This window comes from Ctenopharyngodon idella, chromosome 6, assembly GCF_019924925.1.
Source record: "Ctenopharyngodon idella isolate HZGC_01 chromosome 6, HZGC01, whole genome shotgun sequence".
NCBI lineage: Eukaryota > Metazoa > Chordata > Actinopteri > Cypriniformes > Xenocyprididae > Ctenopharyngodon > Ctenopharyngodon idella.
The window spans coordinates 27,972,554-27,983,275 of record NC_067225.1 but is presented as its reverse complement, the minus strand read 5'-3'; the positions used below and the strand labels follow the sequence as shown (position 1 = coordinate 27,983,275).

Below are 10,722 nucleotides of genomic sequence, written 5' to 3'. Positions count from 1 at the left end.
CATTTCTTTCAACAAATAGAAAGTTATATTCTTCTGTTCTTGTAAAATAAATGATTGGTTTCATACTGAGAATAATTGACTTATTTATGTGGGCTCACATCTTCTCATTGGTATAAGAAAACTGGAATGTCTTCTATCCATGCCTGGTTTAAAATTGATTGTTTTGTCATTGAGTGTTCAAATTTGAAATCAGTTAAAAAGGTTGTCATACAAGAAGCAAATATATTTTCCATCAGCAAATGATCATGTTCATTCATATCCACGTCCACAGTCAAATGCATTTGTTATAACACAAAGATGTTTAATAAATAAGATTTTATTGTTTTCAAATGAATCACAGCGACAGTCTTATTTACAGTCAAAATACTGATGTGGAAATATCATAAAAAAGTCATAATTTATTTACCCTCACATCCAAATCCATATGCCTTCTTTCTAATTAATCTCTGAGCTGATCTTTTCTATACTTTATGAAGAAAGCTTTTGTGTTACATGTTGTCAGGCTTCGTAAAGGCACCCCAAAGGTCAATACGAGTAATACACTATAGGCTACTCAAAGTCTTCTGAATCCATGCAAAAGCTTTTAATTTAAGATGTTATGCATGTACTGTAACCCCTGCAGCTCTTAGATCTCACTTGTGTGCATGCATATTCAAACTCATGACACGTCTGGTTTGAACATACATGACTGCAAATGACATTTGACATGTCTGTTCCTATAAGGAAAACTATTGCATGGCTTTAGAAGAATATAGCACCAAAGTTACTCAAAATCCTTGATTTTGTGATCCACAAATGAAGAGAAGAATAAAATGGGTTTGAAAGAATGTAAAGGTGAGTAAATAATTTTCACTTTGGGTGAACTGTTCCTCTTCAAAAAATAAAAACAAAAAGTTATTTCTTGTAAACACATTCACACACAATAAGAAAAAGGTCATATACTAGAAAGGTGCTGACATGGCAAAAGTGATGAAAGATACAGTAAACCGATCAAATGCTGTATTTCATATTGGTTTTCAATAAAATGTGGCTGCCTAATACAGTAGAAAGGAAAAAAAAAAAAAAGATGCTACCTGACAAGAGAAAACTTCAATACCCATAATGCACTAAGCATGTTCCTGTCCAATGTCACTCCCACCATGGATATGCTTACCAGTCAAATGCAACCTTGCTTTAGAAATGCTTCTTAGCAAACTTTTAGCATAGTGATGGCAACTTGTATTGTTCCTGGGTGCAAGAATTCAAAGAGTAACATTTAGCGGGAGTGAGTTACTTTCGTGTACAGGTAAGAAAGCTGTTTCCATAGTGTTCCATTTTTTACCATTATGCCGTTTAATGAGTAGACAAAGTATGATACAATTTTCAGTGATAAACCTACCCTTACAATAACTGTTCTGTTAATAATCCTCTGTCGATCCGACTGTCCATGGGTGGGGATACAAAAATGCGGAAGTACAAGCTGTAGTTTTCCGGGGGGCTAGTCTTACAAGTTAGTCATCTAATTTTTTTCTTCAAGTCATAACTTAAGTCAGTTACATAAAAGGTATATTGGTCTAATTGAATCCAAAAAGATTGATTAGTCCTAATTAACTGCTAGTTGGTCATACTAGCTCTTAAAGGGTTAGTTCACCCAAAAATGAAAATTCTGTCATTTATTACTCACCCTCATGCCGTTCCACACCCGTAAGACCTTCGTTCATCTTCGGAACACAAATTAAGATATTTTTGTTGAAATCCGAGGGCTCAGTGAGGCCTCCATAGCCAGCAATGACATTTTCTCTCTCAAGATCCATTAATGTACTAAAAACATATTTAAATCAGTTCATGTGAGTACAGTGGTTCAATATTAATATTATAAAGCAACGAGAATATTTTTGGTGCGCCAAAAAACAAAATAACGACTTATATAGTGATGACCGATTTCAAAACACTGCTTCAGGAAGCTTCGGAGCGTTATGAATCAGCGTATCGAATCATGATTCAGATTGCGTGTCAAACCGCCAAACTGCTGAAATCACGTGACTTTGGTGCCTTCGAACCGCTGATTCGACACGCTGATTCATAACGCTCCGAAGCTTCAGGAAGCAGTGTTTTGAACTCGGCCATCACTATATAAGTTGTTATTTTGTTTTTTTGGCGCACCAAAAATATTCTTGTCACTTTATAATATTAATATTGAATGACTGTACTCACATGAACTGATTTAAATATGTTTTTAGTACATTAATGGATCTTGAGAGAGGAAATGTCATTGCTGGCTATGGAGACCTCACTGAGCCATCGGATTTCAACAAAAATATCTTAATTTGTGTTCCCGAAGATTAATGAAGGTCTTACGGGTCTGGAACGCCATGAGGGTGAGTAATTAATCACAGAATTTTAATTTTTTGGGGAACTAACCCTTTAAGCAACAGTCTTAACTTAGCAGCTATGTTTATGCAACTGACCTGGAGCTTTCAAAAGACTTGCTGACAAACATGAATTTCTCTGTCCAGGTAACACAGAGAATGAGTAAACACTGTTCATTTACATATACTACAGACAATGTAACAATAAAAAGCAAAGTTACACTTTAAATGTCCTTTTCTCCCTGTTAACTCTGAAATAACCAGTGGCTTTTGTCTCTTTAAGAGTTTTTTATTCAGATAGTCACTACATTTGTCCAGAATGCTTGATCTGAAAATATAAAATCTGAAATCAAAGACTTTTTTGTACCAGGTCTCAGACAGTTTAATGAGTTGTTAAGTTTAAAAGGAGCTTTATAACTCATACATGCAAGATACAAGCAGCCGCTTACCTAATTGTTGCGAGAATTGTCCATCCAGCATCCCTTCATTACCTCCACTTTTATTTATATATACTTGAACCCTTTTAAATAGAATTCATTTCATCCAAAAGCAAAATTCTGTCATTGTGTTCCACAGAAAAAGTACAGCATACGTTTTTAGAAGGACATGAGGGTGAGTAAATAGTGACAGAATTATTTTAATTTTTTGGTGAACTGTTTCTTTAAGCATACAAAGGTAAACTGCTCTGGTGACCCAACAGAGGATAAAGGCCCGAACACACCAAGGATGATAACTATAATGATAACGATGAAGATATAGTTCTAAAAATCGTTCTAAATATAAAAGAATAGTCCACACTACAACTATAACAATAACGGCACAGAGAAGCAATATAATTGGAATCACATTCAGAACAATTTTTTTCCACATGATAAACCACAAAAACAATGACAGCCAATCAGAATCCATCCTGCTTCAAAGAGCTTGAGCTATTAAAGTGGAAGACGACAAAACTGAACGATATCATCCACTGGCGTGGACACTAATGTAGTTATCGTTATCTTTATAGTTATCATTCTTGGTGTGAACAGGCCTTGAGCGGTTTGGAGATTGCATGGATATATAGATGTAAATGGCTCCTGACTGCTACAGGTCAAGCATTACTTTTGTAAAGATACATTTTAGGCTGAAGAGGATTGCATGGCTAATGTAGCTGAGGTCTGCACCACACCTGTAAAAACCATATTAATGAGTCCTTAGCTTATGTTATCGTAGTGTTCAGTCCATGATGGTTATATGAACTGCAGGTATTCCAGATTTCTCTCATGTAGTAGAGGTCTGTGTCACACTCTTCTGGCTGCTGGTGTTCCTCATTGCACCCGTGCTTGATTGGCTCTTAGATCTCCATTGCCTCTTACAGCCACAGTGTGATGCCATAAGACAGCGCTGCATGAGATCCCGGAAAAGATGACCAGCGAAAAACATGTAGATCCAGGGGTTACAGCAGCTGTTCAGACTGGCCAGAAGCATTGCAATGATGAATGCCATAGCTATTAGAGACAAGATTTAAAAAAAAAAAAAAAAAAAAAGTTAGTAAAACACAAGTCATGAGACTATTAAATATGAACATTATGTACTTGATTAAAATTGTACTAAAGATTATGTAAAATCTTCCATACTATGCCTAGATAGCAGTGTTGGGTAAGTTACTTCAAAAAAGTAATTAATTACTAATTACATCATCAATGTTAAATACTTTTCTAATTACTCTGTCTGAAAAGTAATTTCATTACTCAATAAGTAACTTATTACTAATTACTTCTTAAAATCCCTATAAACCTTGACCAGATAGACAATAGAAAGGAAACTCTTTTAATAATTTAGTCAAACATGGAATAATTTAGCCTTTTATAGCTTTTTAAAACATTTTAACTTTATTAAAACATATAATACTTTTATTTACTTTATAATACTTAAACATTTTTTAGTAACAAATACGGATGTCACTATACCAAAAATCTAGTAGTCGGTACCGATACCACCAAAAGTGCACAATACTCGATACCAAAGTCAATACCACGGTAAAAATATATAAAAATACAAATAAAACTATGCTGTATTTTTTTCCCCAGGTAGGTCTAATAGTAGTAGGCTAAGTAAAATATACCACAGAAATTGAATAATCAAATATAAAATAACTCTGCATAGTCATAACTGTATAAATTAAATATAGATTAATCCTTATTAAAGCTTTTCTTTTGTTGTTTGATTATCATTTATAATACAGACAGCTAATCGTAGACAGTAGCATGTTTTAAAGACTGCTGTCACTAAGACCTAATGGACGGAGACAATATGCTGTTACACATGCTGTTTGCATTCACATAACCAACGCGAATATGTGCCATGACGGGCATTTTGACATAATTGTGTGTGTATTTGAACGTTTATGTGTAATAAACCGCGAAAATTTGACACTCGCGAGAGGCGGCTATGTGTGTGCGCTTGCTGAGAGCGCACTGACTGAAGACGGTCTCTCAGAGAGAGCGCGCGGTTTTTTTTCTCTAGGACATAGCTTACATTTTACTGTAATGTTCTTGCCTACCTGTGTCAAAAAGTGAAGTAATTGGAATATTTCCATTCTGCAAAACAGCCACTCGCTTCTGCCGACATCTTCAGACAGCGACACAGCCAACTGGTGCGAAGTTGCGAACTCACGCGCAACTCACTACAGCTAACGATTTTAAAGAGGCAGCGTTCACTTTTACCTTAGACGACAAATTTATATTTTAAATTCAATATTGATTTAAACAGAAGTGTTGAACTAATTTACAGCATGTAACGCAAGTACATTATAAGTAACTGTAATTAAATTACCTAAAAATGAACAGTAATCCCTTACTTTACTTTTTCAGTGGATAAGTCATTTAATTACAGCCCAACACTGCTAGATAGATAGGAAAAAACACTCTAATCTTGCATCACCAAAATATCACTCATTTACTATATTCAACTTGTTTCTGATGACATTTTTTACCCTAAGGCAAAACTTAACAATGTCATCATTTACTTACAGTATTCAGTAACACTTTACAATACGGGTGCACTAATATGCATTAATTCATGCTTAACTAATGCACAGATAATCATGAGTTAATGTATGACTCATGAAGAACTAAACCATCAGCACACCAGAATCCGAACTACAGATTGATGTTGCACTGTGTTTAAATTGGATGCGACCATTATCGAGTCATACCGCTACAGCTGTTTACTCTGGACATGACAGACCATTGCAAGTCCATTTGTCCTTGATAACAAAAGTGACGTTTTGTTGTGCTGTGTTGCGTCGTGCCACATCCAGTGTAGTATCACTATCACTGATTATAATGGGTTCTATTGTCTTTGTCTGGTCTTGACACAGTGTTGCGAAATAGCAGTGCCCGGCTGCATGTTCCACCTTTGAATCCTAGACCTCAAGCTTAACCTGACACATTCCTGTGCCATGAACAACAAGGTTCTGGATGCAGCAGTTCATCTGGTACAGTGGAATCACGGTTGTAGATAGTTGGAAATACATGGCTTAGTGTAGATGTCAAAACCATAATGGCATATTACTTAACAATTAATTAATAGTCATGTGCCTCAACAAGTAAAGTCATATATAATGATACGTTTGCAGATCATTAGTTAATGATTAATTAAAGCAGACAACTGAAAGTTGAAGTGCATGGCTTCAATCCATTGTGGTAATTAATACATTAACTTACACTATTAGTTAATAAAATATGTTATTAAGGAATTAATACATTATGACACATTTAATTAATAACAATTCATATATAACTTAATCTATTAATCATATAGACTCTTTATTAGTTGCTGATGCAGTAGTCATTAATTAATGGTTTAGTTCTTCATGAGTCATACATTAAAACATGATTATCTGTGCATTAGTTAAGCATGAATTAATGCATATTAGTGCACCCGTATTGTAAAGTGTTACCCAGTATTCTTTATCATTTACTTATTTTCTGTGAGATGTTATGTCCAAGCTGCTGCTCTAAAATTGCTGGTGGCACAATGTGAAATAAATGAAGAAATTGCTATCTAGTGGCAAGAAGAAGCTGGTACCCGGGTCCTGATAGGACCATAATCCATCACTGCTTCTATAGCCAAGTCCTAAAATTGAAAAATGATACCATAACTTTTAATAATGTTTCTGAGATAGATCTTTCTCAAGAGGCATAAAAATCATGATCCTAAGAATTCTTCCTAAGGTTTCATAATGTTATTGGCTAATAAACTGAAATGGACAATGATCTCTTTGGTCATCTAAATCTGTGTATTCATTACACAGTCGATGCTCTGAAAATCATCACTGAACAAAGACAGCAGAATGAGAGTTTCAGTCGGGTCAAGATCTGCAAAATAAATAAACCCCCCAAAATAATAAATTATGATGACAACATCATTTAGAGTTGTTTCTAAAATAAGTTTGAAATAAGTTTACATGATGGATTGATAAATGTGGATAGGTAGAGGATGTGCACCTTTATAAATTAAATTAATTATTCACTCAAAAATGAAAAATCATGGTCAATATAATCTGCCATTAAGAAAGGGCCTTCATGCAGATTCTGTTTCACAGAAAAAAAAATTCAGTTCGCAGACTGTGAAAGACATGAGCAAAGTAATGATTAAAATAATAAGTAATGATAAAATTCTCATATAATGATAAAAGTAGCTCATTTTGGATGAGCTTTTTTATGTGAGATTTTAATATCTAATTTAATCTCTATTGTCCTTTCAATGCCTATTAGAATGATTATTTTATATGTATTGTCCTAGATAATTGTATTTCAGCTATGATGGTTATTATATAATATTTTTTATACATTTAAATTCCAGACTTTGAGAAGGCATAAGTGTCATCTTAATACAGTGTTTCATAAAACAGAGTCTATTTTAATAAAATCTATCATCTGTTCCTTTAAACGTGATTTGAAACCTCTGTACTGCTTACATTTAAATTACAATGAAGTCCAAAAGTTTGAGGATATACTTCTATTGGTGCATTTTCTTTAAAAAGTAGCGCAGAAGCATAAATAGTTTCTTTGTTTTCTTTTTTCAAAAACCATTGTTCATTTTCAGGTTTTAAATTAAAATTAAAATTTTGAATCCACATTTTCAATGTAGTCTTTTGCAGCCCACTTTATGCGCATTTAGCGTCTTGATTAGTAACCTAGTTTGCATTCATTTTCACCCCTCTAACTTTACTGTGGAGGAGTAATACAGAAAAGGGGTGGAAAAAGAAAATATATTGCATATGGATCCCTTTCAGTTGTCTTCATTTGGGCCTTGTGGTTTTGATAACAGCACAGGACCTCCTCACAAATTATGTTATGAAACTGCATGGAAATGACACTCCTAAGGATCTAGTCAGGATAAGGAAGGACTCCTTTGATGTCACGCTACATTTACTTAAAACTACCTGAGGCTGTTTAAGCTTTGAACCGCTATTCCAAGACTTGTTCTTTTTTTTTTTTTTTTTTTAAATCTTTCTCTGTCTATATTTTATTCTGATAGATATTTTTGGGTTATCAGTTGGTTTTAGAGCACAATTTTTATGAAGTTAAAAAGATATGACTGTAGGGGAGTGGGGGAGAATACCATTACAATGGAGAGCACAAAACATCCTGTTATATTGCCATCTTGTACATGAAACATCTTGTTGTATTGCCATATAATAGATTTCTCATGCTTTTTGAAACTCGTAGACCAGAAAGTTGCATAACCTATAGATTATATGGATGTAAATGGTTTTATTACTATTTGAGAGCAAGATCAAAGCCTGCCTTCATGGGCCAACAAGTATTCCAAGGTTCCCAATGAATTTCCATGCAAGTCATACCAGTTGTTTATAAGGGTTTAAAAAAAAAAAAAAAAAAAAAAGATTTTAAGAATATGAGCACACTGTAAAAAATTATTTTCGTGATTAGTTATCACAACATATTTTTCTGTCAAGTCAACTTAGATAATTAATGTGGTTCAGATAACATTTTGAGTTTCTGTTGATTAGACCACCTTCATTGTATTAACACAAATTTTTAATTTCAATTAACTCAAAATTTTAAGGCAACCCAGTAACTTACTTTTTTAAGTTCAACCAACAATTCCTTTTTACAGTGCATAACTAATAAGAAAACCATATTCACTACTACAGAAATTTCTGTATACAAAATATATTCATGATTTTGTCAAATTCTGTTATTTCCAGGTTTTCCTTGACTGTTGGAACATCTGGACACTTCAAAATGTATAATTTTCATTGCATTAGATAGTCAAATATCAACCCAAGAAAATATTTTGCTTGAAAAGTGTGCTAGTATTATATTTCTTTAAAATAAAGTGTTTTACATATGTAATTTGATATGAGTGATGTTTTACTAGTGATATAACAATACATTTCATTAAAAATGTTTATGCACAATATGTATTTTACACATTTTATGACCCCTTGATCAACAGAATTTCAACTAACCTTCTCTTGGAGCCATTGGATCCCAGGCTGACCACATCTGAACGAAGAAAAACGGCGTCCAGCAGATAATATAAGCCAGGACGATCACAAACGTCATTTTCACCGTCCTGATCTTAGCTTTGGAGATCAGCTTGACGCTGCTGACGCGGGAGAGCACGATGCCCTTGGCTGGTCGCGGGGTCAGCGACAGGCACTGATCGCGTCGGGTCTTCAGCTTAAAGTTTTGCCATATTTTATAACTTATAAGTCCATAACAAACGCTTAAAATAGCTACAGGAATGATATAGATGGTGAGACTAATCCATGTGACGTAAGCCTTTGCGCCCCAGGGCTGAACAAAATCCCCCCAGCAGTCGAAAACCCCATCACCCACTTCTCTGAGAGAGAAGATGTAAACCTGTGGTAAACTGAAGAGCAGGCTTATAATCCACGAGGCCAAAACGTAAAAACGGTCCTTTCGACGGCGCAAGGATCGCAGAGGCTGACATATAGCCAAACATCTGTCTATAGACATCAGCACGAGCATGTAAGTGGACGCAAACATGCCAACCACCTGTAGGTACTTCACCAGGCGGCACAGAAAGTCTGGTCCATAAAAGCGAAAGGTGATGTCCCAAATAAGTTGGGGGAGAACTTGAAAAACCGCCACCACCAGGTCAGCAATACTCAGGTGTTTCATAAAATAGTACATCCGCGATTGACCGTGTTTACTTGTCTGGATAGCCACAAGGACGCACACGTTGCCGGCGAGCGCCAGCAGCAGAATACACACAAGGACGGTTACTTCGACTTTAGCCACTTCTTCATTGCGCTTGAGAGGGTTTACTGTTTGGTTCAATCCCCTGCTGTCGTTTCCCCTGCTTGAATTCGCACAGGAGTCGTTGAACTGCCAGAGAACCACGTCTTTCAGCAGGCTCTCCATTGTGCGTAAAATGCGCGGATGAGCGCGCTGTTGTAGCGGCTCTCACGCGCTATATATCGTTACACATGTGTAGAAGGATGCAGGTATGATGTGCAATTAGCACTGTATGTCGATGATAAAACTTCGGTCCAGTTCACTGCAAAATAAACGTCAATTAAGATGTTTAAAATCATAATTTTTGAAGATAAATTTCAATCATTTTCAAGATCTGTTGAGGTTCGTCTTGCGCAACCCAAATTGTCCTTATTAGCTAAATGTAAACTATCTTGAAAACCTTTTAAACAAAACACTTTTCACCGTCAGGTAAAAAAAAAAAAAAAACGAGCATTGACTAACTTTTGTGGTTAATGAAATGTTCGATACACCAATTTAGACTTACATAGCCTACATAAATGTAGTATACATTAATATTTTAATATAAAGATTTAAAATATGCTAAATATTCATACTATCGTGACAATTACAGTTTTTAAAAAAATCCTACCTGAAATGTATTTCGTGCGAGATCCATTCTGTATGCCTTGGGTTTGAAATGGAAGTATTAGCTACTGATGTATAACAAAACTGCAGCGTTTACTTTCTCCTATGGCTTCTATGGGATACAGCAGCCCAGTCTGCACAAATCTTAAAGCAGAGCACAGTTATATGCGAGTGCACTGTGGATTTGTCCTGCACTTACACATTTCTACCACTGAGTGCCATTGCGCTGTGCTGGAATATCAAATGTATTTTACCATGATGATATTTATAGAAACAATAAGCAGCTAACATGTGGCAATTTCCCAATATGCTGTGACAACATGCCCTTTTAGGGCACATAGTCATAAATGTTTAATGTGTGTTAAGTGAACTGTATCTTTTTTTCCTGAACAACAATGGTGGAAAAGATTTTTTCGTAGCCAGGACTTTAAGATATGTACCTATGTGACTTTGTGACCAGTTAATTCAAAAAGGCTTATCTCATCCCC

The 10,722-nt window shown here is 35.2% G+C and overlaps 1 protein-coding gene across 1 annotated transcript; it reads right to left on the bottom strand.

Moving 5' to 3' along the window:
• Window positions 1-2,389: 2,389 nt before the first annotated feature.
• Window positions 2,390-10,359, bottom strand: oxtrb (oxytocin receptor b). Its single transcript, XM_051898249.1, has 3 exons — window positions 10,239-10,359; window positions 8,833-9,890; window positions 2,390-3,838 (listed from the first exon to the last, which is right to left on the bottom strand). Exons 2-3 carry the CDS (start codon window positions 9,752-9,754, stop codon window positions 3,612-3,614), a joined length of 1,149 nt encoding a protein of 382 aa, XP_051754209.1. The 5' UTR covers window positions 9,755-9,890; window positions 10,239-10,359; the 3' UTR covers window positions 2,390-3,611.
• Between the last annotated feature and the right edge of the window lie 363 nt (window positions 10,360-10,722).

Coding starts and splice junctions, on each gene's coding strand:
- oxtrb (XM_051898249.1), bottom strand. CDS start 9,754: ATGGAGAGCCTGCTGAAAGACGTGGTTCTCTGGCAGTTCAACGACTCC. Junction 3,839..8,832: donor TCCAATGGCTCCAAGAGAAG/GTTAGTTGAAAT, acceptor TGTCTCTAATAG/CTATGGCATTCATCATTGCA.